The 15,402-nt window shown below is 46.5% G+C and overlaps 1 protein-coding gene across 7 annotated transcripts in view; it reads right to left on the bottom strand.

The window, feature by feature from the left end:
• Positions 1-2,040: 2,040 nt before the first annotated feature.
• TSC22D3 (TSC22 domain family member 3) overlaps positions 2,041-15,402 on the bottom strand; it is a 61,637-nt gene continuing 48,275 nt past the window's right edge. For 4 of the 7 annotated variants that reach the window (XM_045817621.1, XM_045817620.1, XM_045817619.1 and 1 more), the window contains 2 exons: positions 4,735-4,786; positions 2,041-3,585 (listed from right to left, as the gene is read on the bottom strand). In XM_045817621.1, the coding sequence (XP_045673577.1) occupies positions 3,355-3,585; positions 4,735-4,786 (283 nt within the window). In that variant the 3' untranslated portion in view covers positions 2,041-3,354. Of the gene's footprint in view, positions 3,586-4,734; positions 4,787-5,150; positions 5,370-5,522; positions 5,925-15,402 lie in introns of those variants that run through there. The other 3 variants (XM_045817622.1, XM_045817624.1, XM_045817623.1) reach the window with 3 other exon arrangements.

Here is a 15,402-nt window from a genome sequence, read left to right as displayed (position 1 = left end):
ATGGGATATGTGGGCACGGTGGGAGTAGCACTGAACTCTCTGGCTCTTACTTTTCGTGTCTGTCAAATGGAGGTAAATCTTAACTGCTTCTTTTTCTAAGGGCAGGAAACAAAATGTTCTGTGTTCATGAGAAGAGGCATGGAGGGGTGCTCTTGTGATTCTTGTTGACCTGCTGAGAGGATCAGATGAGATAATAGATAGGAGGGGCCAGGGAAAGGGAGCACGTCCAAGCTGGGGAACATTATTATTGCTGTTCCTCTTGTTCTTTTCCTTGTTCTGAGTCCAGCTGGATCAGCTGAGCTCAGAAACCATGAAGTTCTTTCCAGGAGCAATGTGTTCTTTTGTCTTTCCCCACCTCTAGTTGTTTTTCTGTGGGATAAAAAAAAAAAGAGATGATCCTATATGTGACTAACAGCCACAAAGTTCCTCTTATCTAGTCTAGGAACTGCTGTGGCCTCCTAAGTGTGTTTGTCTCTGTGTAGTTGGGGTTGCCTAGGAAACAAAGTTGTTCTCTCTTTCCCACTATGTGACTGTGGTCAAGTTTTTCCCCCTTTTCTTGTAGGGAAGGGCTTCATCAGCAGAGATGGCTGTATGTTTGCTGGGACATCTTCTGAGGGTTGTTTTTTTTTTTTTGTCTTTTGGCTTGTTTGGTTGGAAATCGCATTTGGAAAGGCTACAGAAAAGCTAAAGAGTCAAAAAGTCCCTCAGCTCATCTTGAAAGGAGGGGTTGGAGTAAGTGGGGACTGGGGAGAGTCAGATTACTTTGGGGGTGGCTGACTGGTCCAAAGTGTGTATATGTTTCAGCAGCTGTGAAATTTGCATGCCATGACCAAATTGTAGACAATGAAGTTGGCATCAAGAACAGATTAGGAACAGGGGGAAACCGGGATTTGAGAGGCCACCAAGAAGGCATTTGAAACTTTCTGAAGAGGAATTTGTTGACTAGAATAGAACAGGCTAACATGTAAGAGCTTTACAGTGAAGGAAACATGACATTTTGAATTTAGGCCATGATTGGTGTAAAGGAAGGGCCAAGCAAGACCTCTTGGTATTTGAGGTTTGTGGTATAAGAAAATCAAGGAGTCTATTCAATTTGAAGTGACAAAGGAATAGGTACATATACTATAGGAGGCTGAAATTGAATGGATCACTCAAATAGGGATGATAGCATCTGCTGGAAACATGGTGAACCTAGAACACAGCTCAGGGTCCTGGTTAGGGTGTGTTAGACACCAAATGCTCATTGATGGTCAATCAGAGAAATGGCAGGGCTCTGGATGCCAGAGACATGGGGCTGGGGAAAGAGTGATGGATAAGGATGAACTTCAAAGACAGACAGAGGAGGGAAGCTGGAGTCAAGACCCTTAGACTTGGTCCTGCCCATGTGACTCATGAGTTTTTGTGAGCAAACTTCCAGCATTGACAAGTGCAGCAGCAGAGGATGAGAGAATCTTTTCTCAGGGGAGAGGGTTGGAGTTTTGACCACAACATGTATTGTGTGTTCTTTTCTAAGGTCCTCTTAGCTCCTTTTCCAAGGTCAAGGGTCTATGTGGACTGGTATTAAGGTGAATACACTAAGTGATCCTTATGTTTTAAGAAGGAAGAGGCTCACTCATGTTTATTTAGTTCCTCTCTTCTTGCTCACTACATGTATAACCTTCCTTTTTCATTGGGCCTTTTTGGAGTATCCTTCCTTCCAAGTCACTCCCTCAAGCTGAGGTTATGTATTAGTCACCTTGCCACTCGCTCTGAAAATATCATCCAAAACCAGTGTTAGGACAGAGAGGGTTGGATGTGGGGTTGAGTACCAATTTGCTGTAATAGCTGTATGACTTTGGGCAAGTCACTTAAACTAGCTGAGTATCAGCTTCCTTACCAGTACAGTGTGGGTATTGTGACAGTTATGCAGGATCATGGAGGAAGGATAGGCCTGCCACTTAGGGGATGTTCATGAATGGTCAGTGAATCAGGAAAACAATGCTCCCAACCACATGAGGCGCCCTTACCAACCGCTCCATTTATACTCAGTCAGACACCAGGTTTATTTATAGAAAAAAAGAGCAAAGTTTATTGAAATTTTAAGCTACATTTGAGGAATTCAAATCCAAATCCAGGAGACATACATCAGGATAAGGTGTCAGAAAGTGGAAAGTGTTCACTGCCACAGAACCTCCTAGAGACAAGTTCCCTGAGCACATCACCCAGGCACCACCAGGTCAAAGCCACTGCCTTGTTCATCCCTTGTCCACAAAAACAAACAAACAAACAAACAAACAAACAACCACCCCAGCAAGCCAATCTTCACTTGAAAGCTTTCCACAAACATGAAAAAAAGTTTTTGAATAACAATGTGAAGTCCCAGCTAATTTTCTCTCAACCCCATTCTATGTAGTCAGCACCAGTGAATGGTGGGTTTGGCATTCAAAATAGGACCTCACATGTCTTCAGTGGATAGATGGGGCAATGGTTGCAGCAGCAAGGCATCATGGCCGCATTCAGAAGCTGGCCCTCTTCTTGCCTTTACTTTTAGTCTTACTTAACCTAAAGGACAAACTGGATCAATCTGGTAAATGAACACAGTCAAAGAATTAGCTTTATGAGATAAAGGACTAGTCAGCACTCCCAAAGCTGGTTAAACCCTTCAACATGTAGGTGTATGTGTATATGTATACATCACTACAGTAAGATACAGATCTAGCCCTATGGGTATATATACGACAGTATGGCTATATAGAAAAACTATGCCATTACTAACCAAACAGAACTTTGTAGGTGGTCATCCCAAAGCTGTAATCCCACACTGGACTGTGTGCAAAGCCATGCATTATACCATATTAACCAACAGAAGGCTGACTTGGCTCAATCTTCCCCATCTTTGGCCCTGCCTTGGTGAGGCAGGGGATGAGAGAGGGTGGTCTCTGCTTAAAACACAAATGGCTTCCTCATAGGGACAGTCGTCAGGTGAAGCTGTTAAAGATGTCCATGGAAATGAAAAGCAGACCCCCTTATACTTTCTGGACCAAACTGGCATCACATCTCAAACTACCTTTCTCCTCTGCCAGTCACAGCAAAGTTGCCTGGGCCCTGGGAGTGCCCAGGGCATGGTGGCATTAGAGGCTCACTGGCTTGGGGTGACGAGGCCCCATGCAACTCAGCCTCCAAAGACATGCTCTTTGTCAGGGGTCTGTCACTGGAGTGGACCCAGGTAGCCATGTCCTTGGGACATCTTTTGGCACCAGCTATGCTAGGTATAAAGTTCTCCACGTGAGATGATGCTTGGGGAGCCAAAAACAAACTGGAAAGAACTAGGTAGAACAACTTTAGTGGCTCTGCCCACCCTGAGGACAGAGCCACTTACACTGCAGAACCATCAGGGGCCTCAGGTGATTGTGGTGTTTCAGGAGCTGGCTCTTCAGGGCTCAGACGGGACTGGAACTTCTCCAGCTGCTCTGGGCTGGCCAGGGTCTTCAAGAGGGTGTTCTCACGCTCGAGCTGGGAATTCTTCTCCACCAGTTCTCGAATCTGCTCCTTCAGGACCTCCACCTCCTCTCTCACAGCATACATCAGATGATTCTTCACCAGATCCTGTCACAGAGAAAACCACAACAAAGCTATTCATCAGCCATCAATGGCTCCTGCTCAGCACTTTCACCTTGCCATCAAGGTGTCTGCGATGTCCCTTATGCCACTGACCTCCAACCTTCCCTCAGAAACCCCTCAGCACACTGGCTCTGCAGCCCTATTCCCCCTGCACCCTTCTTTGTAGCACCTAAATGCTTGCTTAGGAGAGCTGCACAATCAGGGCAACACTTGTATTGGGAACCCAGGTTTGAGCTACACAGGATCCACCCTGTTAGTTCCTAATGACTTTCAAAGCTGGCTGCTTAGGAACATTTTAGGTGAGACTTTTGCTGATTGCTGGGGGTTAGCTATGTCCCCATTTCCACATAAGTTCCTGCTGCTGGCCCAGATCCCAGAGAAGACCTGCAATGCACCCCACACTGTTTTGTCTGCTTTACTCATCTTCACCAAGACAATACAATTAGCAATTTTGGAGTCTCCTCCTGTCCATATGGCCAATCACACTGAGTTGCAGCTGTCCTGAAGCCTGGCTTGACAAGACACTTGCCCTAGGGGGAAGTTACCTGATTGCTGCATCCTCTGATTTTGATGACTGCACTAGGGTCAGGGAACTGTGTCATTAGGCTCCAGGACACAGTAAGTGTCGCTAACTGCTAGAAGACTTAAACCTCTGCAGCTATTATGGCTGTTCCATGGAGTACAACCTCTACCTGGTGAAGGGAGAGGGAAGGGGTGGGATGCTTTGTTTCCTGTTCCCTCCCAACTCCTGACCCCAGCCCAGGCTCTGTAGAGACACTGCAGTGCTGCTGCATCCAATGAGCTCTGGCCCCTGCCAAATGCAGGCTGCAGACAAATGAAAGTATCTGAGCATACAGCTCTGTAACAGGCCTAGGAAGAAGCCAGAGGCCACTGCAAAGCTCCAGGATGGGTGAGGAAAAAAGAAAGAAGAGGGCCCATCGAGGGTAGACTGGAAATGCCCTCAAAGGTGGCACTCTAATGGGACTCTACTTAAGGCCTACAAGGGGATAAAAAGCAGGCTTTCAGCTTCCTGAGGCTCTTGACTAATGGCTTTGCACTCACCCCCTAAGTCATGCGGAATAACATAGCAGCAGTTATAATGGGGGATGGGAATGATGTAGTGATGCCACTTACCATGGCCTGCTCAATCTTGTTGTCTATGGCCACCACGCTGGCTCCGGAGGCACTGCCAAGACAAAAAAGCAAAGCAACTGTGTTACCCACTCCATTCCACTCTGAGTACTCAGCAGCTGTGGCCAAAGTCCTCCATCTACCCCAGCTCTTTTTCTGTCTGGCCTTCCATTTCCGGGCACTTTGTCCCTATGTCCCTTCCTGGTCCCTGCAGGAAGCTGTACCTCACCACCCAGGCTGGCTTCCTGCTGCCACCACCCAGAGCTCAGCGTGCAGCGGCGCGTGGGTCCCACAGCGCATGGGCCAGCATGGCCTGTTCACTAGACTGGGCAACAGGCAAAAAATGGGGCGAGTTGATCAGGGAATCTCCCACCGCCAGCCCTTTGCAGCTCTAGCTCAGGAGGTCCCCGTAAACCTACCGAACTATGAACCCAGCTAGGAATTCCTTCTGGGCCTGGAAGCTTCCGGTCTACTCCCCTGCAGCGCCAAGCACAGCCAGCTCCCTGCCCACCCCTGCCTGCCACCCTTCTGCCTCCTGCTGCCTCTGCCTGGGGCTGCTGCAGCTCCTTCCCACAGCGCAGAGGGTGCAGGGACGCTAGGACTGCGGATCCCAGTACGGCGTTGACACCCCCTCTCCTCCTACCCGTACCCTACTCCCGCCCCTTCCCAGGATGCTGCACCGTTGGGAACCTGGAGTGGCGACAAGCGACTCTCTCAGAGATCCCGCTCACAGCTCAGCCTCGGTCGTACCTCTCGGCCGCACCTCTCGGGAGCTTTGGTCAGTAGTTTACCTGTTGTCCAGCTTAACGGAAACCACATCCCCTCCAAGCAGGGAAGAGAAGAAGGAGATGTTGAAATTGTGCAGCTGGTAGACCGCCACCTCCATGGGAGTTTGATACATTTTGGTATTCATGGCTGGGCTGCCGGGGAGCTCTGGCGCGCTTCCGCGGGGCTGGGCAGGCTGGGCAGGCTGGGCAGGCTGGGAAGCCTAGGCAGGTGGCTGGGGCTGCTGACGCACTGCAGGGGGCTGGGATCTGTACCTCGGACCCAGGGCTCGGAGGGGCAAAGGCTGCCCAGAGGACCCAAAGCCAGGCAAGTGCTCCGGACTTGAAGTAAAGTGACTCAAGAGGTGTCACCTTGTGTATCACAAACTCAACAGCCGCCTGTCCAACCCAGACTCGGAGATATTTCGGCTCCTGCTTCTTTATATAGGAGGAGCCAACTGCATCACATGGCGTCAGGGGTCATGCAAATGAGTCCTGTACAGGGCTCTGTGGCCCAGTGAAACCACATCCGCTCCCTGAACCTGAGGCTGGGACTGTAAACAGTTCAGCACTTTCTTGTGCCAACTGGCATCTCAAAAGAGGTCTCTGGAGATTGGTAAAACCCAAACTGGAACTGATTTCTTAGAGAAATTAATACAAATGCCATAACAAAAGATAGAGAGCATTCAGTAGAGGGCGGTGCTGGTTTTAAAAACTTTTCTTCAGGGGTTAGCCAGCATACTCCCATGGTTTCGCAATGCTGTCACACACCACACTCGCTGGACACTCACCCTCACCATGAGGAGCCTCACTTTCTTCCCACAGCTTGCCTTCTCAGTCTCTGTCCTGCACACATACTTTTTCGCCTGCATGCCTCCTCACTCAGCTAGTGGGCTCACTGACCTGACCCAACTCCACCACCCATACACTCAGCTCCTCCTCTGGATGTGCCTGTGTACTGACACATGCACAGGTCTGTGGCATGCATGAGAAGCATTCACAGTTCTGAGCTAATCTGTGCATGCCAATGTGTGCAGAGGAGAGAGCATCTAGCAGCTCAGATGAGTAGAGGAACATGTACAGGGAGCAGCTGGGGGACAGGAGGATGACAGAGGATGGGAGAGGAAATGGTAGGGGAGTGGGCATTGGAATCATCACAAGATGCCAAACCTTTTTCTCTGGTTTCTATACCCTACTCTTCAAAGAAAATACATACAACATTATCCAGGATTTCATGACCCTGTTTTAAAAACAAGATTCTGTTACTTTCCTGTAAACAGCAAAAGGCAACAAAACTACAAACCAAAACTATATATATATATATATATATTCATTCTTTCCTGGGAGATATATATATCATACCAGGAAAACAACCATCCTGTGATGGACCCAATCATACATAGGATTAGAGGGTACTTCTGGCACAAAAAAACTCCAGGTCACAAGGAAAATGAGGTTATTGTTGTCTACTAAGAGTTATATATGTTCCCATCATACTATATTTTCATCTTTTCAGCCCAAAGCTTAAAACAAGGACATCAGAGTCTTGAGGGTCTTTTCTCCAGTTCTTTCCACAAGGAAGCCACCTTGTGGCCAGAGACAAAATTGCAGCCAAAAGGAGAAACCAGGACAGAATAGTGGAGAGAGGTGATGCAACTGAGAGTATTGTTTACACACACTCAGGGCCATCAGGAGAACATTGGGTTCCACCATATATACAATAGTTTGGCTGAGGTTAGGGCCAGTACTCATGAATCAGTTTGTGATTCAGGCTGTGGCCCAAAGAAATACCTTAATGCAATATTGCTATTGGAAAAGTCTGAGGTTCTCTTATCAGCAAAGAAGGTAATTATTATTTGCTTCAGGATATTTCTTCTAACCAGGTGCCTGGCACCAAAACCCTGGCCAAGGCCCCAGTGGAGCCCAGTCTGAAGGCCTTGATTTTTTTCCAGGCTTCCAGGGCAGTTATGCCACAAAACAGCCAATATTTTTCATTATGACATGGGGCTCCCACTGGACCCCACTGGTGGTAATATATGCACAAGGGCCATTCTGTTTGCAAAGAGCTGACAAACAGAATTATCCAAGAAAACCTACTACACTAGCCAAGGACAGCGTTTTTCTTCATCCCAGTTGAGGTAGGAGACAATCCCAATCTCAGGATATTATGTTACATTTAAGTTACAAGCAGTCTGAACATAAATCTTTACACTAAGACCCCTGTGTAGTAGACAAACAAAGTCCAGACTATATTTATAGGTCATCAAGAACATTAGCTGAGAAAAAACCTTCTTATATTAGGAGCTTAACTGAAATCGAAATTCCCTGATATATTAGCCTGCTTTCTGTACTACATAGAGCTTTCTTAATTCATGAAGAGTCTGAGTTGACATTTCATCAGCTCATAAATCTTTTCTAAACTAACTGTTACTACCCACCCCAAGATTCCAGTGGAGATGATGAAAAGAAAAAGAGAGAGATAAATAAGCTGGGTTAGCAAAAAACAAACAAACAAACAAACAACAACAACAACAAACCAAAAAACACCACCAGGAAAACAAGGCATGGCACAGAAGAAAAAACAGCTTCTTTATTGGGGACCCTCTTATATGGAGATGGAGGTAGAGAAATCCATGTAAGTTTGCTAGCTAACCTATGTTAAAATTTTATGTTAATTATACTCCAATTAAAAATAAGTTGAGTTTGAGACCCACTGACAATAATAGCTACCATTAATAGAGCATCATTGGCTATGGGCCAGACACTGCGCTGGTGACACCAAAATCTTGCAGAGTTGGCACTGTCACCATCATTTTACAGATGAAGAAACTGAGGGTCTGAGAATTTACCTTGCCCCAGGTGTCACAGCTAGTAAATTGTAGAGCTGGGACTCCAGCCCAGGTCTTCCTGACCTAGAGACCGAGTTTGTTCTTATTACACCTGTCCTATGTCAAAGGGATAGGTTTGTTGAGTGAGTGATTCTAGGTAATTGGGGAATGGGTTGGAGGTGCCAGGAAAATGGTGAAATGAAAGAAAGGGTGAGGGGGCAGGAGAGTGCCCCTGGGACTCCAGCAGCACTATTAGAGAGTAGTCCAGAGGCTGACTTTGAGCTCCGTAACTACAGCCAGCTTTTCTGACACTCACAGCAGGAGAGAGCAGCATCAGGGGACAAGGAGAATATCTAAAGTGTCCAATTTTTTATAAGAGGGCTGTGCTCACCCATGTCATTTTGAAAGGCAGCCACATAGCCATCAAAGCTCTCACTGTTTGGGAAATTGAAGACATTAATCCAACTAGGTAGCTCCCAGAATGGAATATGCAGTTCTGGGGTATACAATATCCTGAATAAGGTTATGGAGTCTTAGAGTACTCCTCACAGTCTAGTCTGACCTTCAGTTCCCAGGGCCCCACAAACTGGAGCCCTTAATCAACTCCCTTTTTTCCTATTCCTGCTGTGCTCAGCTTTGAAGAGAGTGAAGCTGACAACAATAACAACAAAAACCAAGATTTTGTCAGGGATTTAGTTTAAAAAAACAACTTTTGAACCGTCTCGGGTTCAGCCCACACTCAGTCAATCTCACATCTCCTCTACACCTCTGGTTTGCCAGCTGCCAGCTGAGTGGCATCACTCCTTGTAATCCTCCCTTATCAAACAGTGGCTGGATCCCAGGATCCCAAGATCCCAGAGCTTGCTAAGGAAAGACAATGAACACAAATGTCCCCGTAGAAAGATTTTCAAACAACAGCAGATGTGGGGGTAAGAGAAGTAGGAAGAACTTAAAAGATTTTCTGCTGAATCCTCAGCATACCAGAAAATTCCTCTGCCCAGAATAGCTGTGTCAGACCTTGCAGGGAGGGGAAGCTTGTCCTGTACAAGGTATCTATGATCTGATCTAAGTTTTCTGAATCAAATGCTGATCCATTAGGCTTTGAGAATCCTTCTGTCCTACATGGGCTTTGAAAGTAGACCCCAGGCAGGAAACAGTGGACTAGGAATATAATAGCCCAGCAACCTTATGTAAAAGTTTCCAACCCCCCCTTTCTCCCATTTTACATTTACAAGGTAGGCTTGACCCAGAGCCAGCACAGCAAGACCACTCAGCTGATAAGCCAAGTCCTCTGCTGGCCCTCAGTTCTAGCCCTACAGCCATGGGGTTCTGGAATGAAACAGACACAGCTGACCCTCTCTCAGGGACAACCTTCTAGATGGAAGGTGGCATAATGAGAATGGGGACAAATTCCTCCATGTCAGCAGGCCCTGCAAGCCAACTTGTCCCCTTTGAGCTGGAAGAAGTGTCTCAGCATTCCCACTAGTCTGTTCCACTTCAAAAGCCAGATTCTCTAGGACAAGAGCCTTTCCTACTTTGGGTTCCCACAGGACAGTGGGATGGAGACTACACAGTGTGGACTGCAGAACCATGGACAGGATCAAAGCAAGCTACTGAGGGGTGGGGAGCAGACTCAGGGTGGGTGCAGTAGGTTGGGGTGGTGATGAGGGGGAACATCTCACTTCCTTTTTTTGTCACAACTTGAAACATTGTGTACCACGCAACCCAAAGGAAACTATTTATAGGCAAATCTTTCTTATTTTCTACAGGGAATGTTCCACCCAAAGATTCAGCAAAGTTGCCAGCAAAACAGAGGATCTAGTGTCAGGAGAGGCAGAAAAAGACATGATGCAAGAGGTGCAGGACAAGCCACAAAGCAAATGCTGGGTTACAGCTGCAAAATGAAATAAAAAGGAATATTGATTATGGGAGCATTAGCACTGGTAATAAGACATGGAATGTCTGCAAAACAGCCCTCCCCACTTACTCCTCCACTGAGGCTCTGTCTACTTCTAATGACTTACTTGTCCCTTTTTCTGAAGAGGCTAGGAGAATAAGGAGACTGAAATGTCATTCTTAAATTTGTCCTTGCTTCTCTCTTATCTTCTCTTTTCCCTTCTGGTTCCATTCCAGGGTGGAAGACTATAGACAGCAAGGCTGCTGCCACTTACATTGTTACTGTTACTCTGGCTTCATGTAAAACCCCCAAACTCTAGAAGGAGGGAAGCAAGGAGGGAAGCAAGAAGGAAAGACAGTGACAGAGAAAGTGCCTTGTCCTCTGTGGGTCATGTGAATGTCCCTGAATGGCCAAAGCCCAGAACCTCAACTTTGGGGGGTAGGAAAATGGGGAGAAGGCTGAGACACATGTAGAAAGTGATGGTAGAAGACCAAGGAGAGTCCAGATGGAAATGGACACACTCTTTTGGGAAAGCAGCTCTAGCACCTGATTTGTGCCACACCCTGGCACTGAATGATGGTAGGAGCAATGAACTGTGCCTTTCAGCTCCCTCTAGAACAGGGTCCCGTGTAAGCTTCACAAACAATCTTTGAGTGACTCTAGCGATGACAGGCAGAACCAACTCAAATACTGACAAGGGTTCTACGCTACTCACACTCATTCAGAGAAGTCAAAAATTACTCTTGTCAAATCACCTTCATCACCCCAACTTTTGTGGCTAACTATGGGTGGAAGCAGTTTGTCCTGGTATTTCAGCAAGACTGGAAGTATTGGCAATGTTATCCAGAAATGCAATTTAGCTCAGTGGATCTTAAATATCATGAACCTTCTGTCAATATTTATGCCTGTCTCTTTTCCCCTTATGTCTTGTAGCTGGGAAAATTTACCTCCATAATTTTTCCAAGCCCTCTCCTTTCTCATTTTTCACCCCCCTTACTACCCATCTACAAGTATGAAATAGATATTCCTGAAAAAGAGATTGTAAAATTAACCACAGTAAGTGGAATCCCTTCCTCCTACTGGCTCCCCACACTAGTTGCCATTATCATTCAATTCGATTCGATTCGATTCAATTCAATTCAAAGTTGCTTGAAAGCCTATCCAAAGAGCAAAGCACATGTCAGGGAAATTTTTAAAAAACTGGTAGTGCAAGTCAAAAATTGTGCTTCCTTTCAGAACACCCTGGACCTGTGGCAACTTCAGAAATCTCCCTACTATTATATCTCAGTGAAATGTTTGCTTCAGTAAAAGTCCTAGGGCTTGGGGGTGCTTGGGAGGGGTGCTTGGGAGGGTAGCTTGGAGTTTGGGAAGACCAATACCACTGCCACCCATGGGCATCACTTCATTCTCAGAACTGGGCTCGAGTTTTTCCTCTCCAACCTGCCTTTGGCCCACACCCATCTAGATAGGGATAACACACAGCCATGAAGCTTGGAGTTGCTCTGGGACCTAAGGCTCCTTTGATATTGTGGCCAACAGTGCCTCTTTGATTCCCTTCCTTAACCCCTGGGATTTGTAAACCAAGGGAAAAAGGTCTCTGTTCTCTTAGTTGCCAGGTCCTTTCTTCTAAGAAGGAGGTCTATGTTTAGTGGGGGGGTCATCTCTGCCTGCTAACCTCTTGGCCTTCCTTCTTTGGCCAGCTCCTCTCTATCTTACTCTTGTTCATTTTGCTGTCCCAGACCAGCAAGCAGCTTCAGATGGGCAAACAGTCCTCATCCTCATGGCCCACCCTCTGGGAATCCTGGCCTACTGCATCCTCCCCATGGCCTGGGAGAGAAAGCAGCAAAAAAAAAATGGCCACTCCACGCTTGTCTGCACCAGCCTTCCACCAGCCTATCTGGGCCTCTCCCCATATTTTCTGCTCTCTGGAGCAGTTCCAAGACCCAAAATTTTAAGCTATTTTTTTTTCCTGGCAGTTGCCAAGGTTATTCTAAGTGGTGTGTGAAGGACTTGGGGCTATTGGCAGTGCTTGGAAGACAAGAAGCAGGAGGGACTTGTTGGGGATGTGAGGCCAGCAGACAAGGGGCCTGTGAAGAGGCCAGGGACTCTGAGGTGTTGTACCTGGCTCCATTGTGGGCCCCACTATAGAATGAGTGACCTTTGACATGGGACAGGTTCCCTGAGGAACAAAACCACAGTAATAATGCCAGTATTCTCAGGCACTCAGCTCCTAGGTCATGATGGGTAAGCAGTAGTAGTCTCCCAGGGATATCACATTGAATGCCTGAGGCTCTTGCTTACCTCACAGAAGAGCTATTCACTATGGGCTCACCTAAGGTAGCTCCTTGATCTTCTGTTGAGCGACTCTATCACTTGGGAAGAAGGGCTCTACAATTGCTAAGGGTTCCTGACTCTTCAGATGCACATCTTCACCTTGGGCTTCCTGGATAGGCAGAAGGCAGCCTAGCTGAGGCCAGTGATGGGGTGGGTGTAGGGGACATACTACTCAAACATAAAAAATTAGAGAAACAAGGCAATTCTTCCCTAGGCAGGGCCCCCATCCATGGGAGCAGAGCCAGGGAACTCAAAGGAGTGCTGGGAGGGGTTAAGGAAAGCCTCCCAGCCAGTTTGAGAATTGCTGACAAGGAATACACATACCTTATCAGGAAGAAAAAGCATAGAAGCACACACACATTTATGCAAACACCCTCTCAGCTTTTCACAAAGTCTAATTCACAGAAATAGCAGGCAGAAGGGCATAATTTTCTCCCTCCCTCTCCCTCTCCCTCTGGCGACAGGACTTGGCAAGGTGGCAAGGCAGGACACTCTAGATAAGCCCATGAATATCAAAAGCCATGGTTTCTGCTCTCTCTGCCATCCAGGGCTGGCTGAGTACTATGCAGGGGTCATAGGTGATAGGGTCTTAGGGAAAGCTTGGAGTGGCAATCAGGTGGATACAAGGGGAACCAGCTTGCAGCCTTACACTATATGCCAGGAATAGGAAGCCATGGTGCTGCCAGGTTCATAGTTTTCAAAGATGCCAATTACACATTAAAATGAAAGAGAAATAAAAAACAAGTACCATTTGTGCACAATAAATCAGGTGAACACTTAACAAATGATTCCCACAGGTTCCTTGGGAGGACTTGTAACTTGAGTCAGTCCTGGCATGGGTGCCATATGTGACTGGCTACCTGAGAAGTGTGATTTGAAGGTCACTGAGATAAATTCCTCTCAGTCCAAGCTGTTTGCCTGACCTGACTATGACAGTAGTCACCATCCGAGGTTCTAATGGAGTTCTTCACACTTTGATGAATTAGATTTTTGTTTACTAATGCAGAAAGCCCCAGGAAAGTGCTACATTCTGCCACTATCATTTACAAATACTTAAGTATGAACTAAATTATCATATTACTTTCAAGAGCAGTCAGTTCCCAATTAGCGTGAGAAGACTACTGGACTCACAGCAGGTACACCTGGATGGTGGACTATGGCAGGGAAAGAAATGAGATTCTTAACATCAAGGTTGACTATCGGTGTGTGTGGAAAATATAGATATCCTGGGCTTCAGCCCTAGAAATTCTAATGGAATAGGTCTGTGGCTAGGGAAAGGTATTTTCAGGTGATATGAATGCAGCTCTTTTGGCCTCAGTCCATGGAGTTCCTTTAGGGAACCACTGGTCTATAGGTGAAAGCCAAGACAGGGTCCACCTGAAGAGCCCCAGTAGTGCCAGAGTTACCAAGACCCACTTTGGATGACAACCCATGATAGGGTTTAGCATATTCTGGGCCTAATGTCTTGTCTGTTTAGCCATCTCTTTTCTTACGACTTCTGAAAACTTGATCAGAACATGAATGAGAGCTGCTTTTAGAATATCTGAACCTGCTTTGATTTATAAATCAATCTTTGGCATTTCCCCCTCTCTATTATGAGGAACAGATTGCTTCTAAGATGTTTCATAACTGTTGGTGAGAACTCTTGGCCTTAGAAGTTGGGACATGGGGGTGGGCATCACAGGGTGGGTAGGAAGAACCCAGGCAAGGGGAGACTGCCAGGGTGGGGTTGATTTTTCTCTAACAGCACAGTTTGGTCAATTAACCAGCTCTTCCTACCTTCTACAAATGCCAGCTTGCTTCCAGTCCTTGGCAGTCACTGCCCATCAAACATTGGTCCATTCAGAGGTTGTCTGGTGGGGTGTGACTCATTCCCACTCAGGAGCCTACTGGAGCTGACTACAGAGACTTGCCAACATGGCCATCCCCACCCTCATCCAATCCTTGCTGTCCTCCCCACTACAATCTTCATCCCATCCCATGGTTTGTGATGTTTCCCTGGCCAGGAAGCCCCACTGCTTACAGACTCCCCTCTCCCAGGGGGAAAGCAGAAGGAAAATACACTGTTCTCTGTGGTACACATCCGGCCTGTGTTTTGTTTTGTTATTTTATTTTATTTTTATGTTTAATTTATACTGCCTGCTAGGTTTGGGGCTTAAATAAACAAAGGCTATGGTTTCCCCAAGGCCTGGACTTCCTGGTTGCCTGTAAGCAACAGATTGGCCTTTCTGACCTCTTCTCTTACTCTTTGAAACAGGCAGTGTTAGGAGTGCGGTTTGCAAGAGGAAGATATTTTGGGTCAAAATCCTGGAAATTCTTAGTGCAAGCTTAAAATATAGCCTTGCTTCTTAACAAAATCAATGTTAATTCCTGAAGCCACCCTACAAGTACAGACATCTTTTAAAGGCCACAGCAAGACTGTAAGGGTAAAACACAAAAATAGAAAATTCAAAGTATCTGCATTGATTTTTTTGAAAAAAATCTACTTGCAAACATCTTTGTGCCATAGAACAAAGACAGAAGGGTCCAGGTCTTCATAGGTAGAGCTGTGGTGCACAACAGCCTTAAAGGTCTGTAGACTGGGTAGAGCATGTTGGGCCTGCCTGACAAAGGCTTCCTTACAAAGCTCATACACCTTAAAAACATGAGGAACAATGGCCCCTATGTCCTGGTATAGAGCTCTAATAGCAAAGTAACAAATCCTGGTCAACAGTTCTGACATTCTGTTATTTGCTAAAACTAATACTGTGGAGTTTGTTATGGAACTGCAGAAGAGCTAAAGTAAATATGGAAACTGAGGAATGGCCAAGTATAGGCAGCTACTAGCTCAATAGTTAAGAAGAAGGGA

Source organism: Phyllostomus hastatus, unplaced genomic scaffold (genome assembly GCF_019186645.2).
Source record: "Phyllostomus hastatus isolate PE091 unplaced genomic scaffold, TTU_PhHast_1.1 phas_scaffold_28, whole genome shotgun sequence".
NCBI lineage: Eukaryota > Metazoa > Chordata > Mammalia > Chiroptera > Phyllostomidae > Phyllostomus > Phyllostomus hastatus.
The sequence above is the reverse complement of the archived record's forward strand: the minus strand, read 5'-3'. Positions and strand labels throughout refer to the sequence as shown.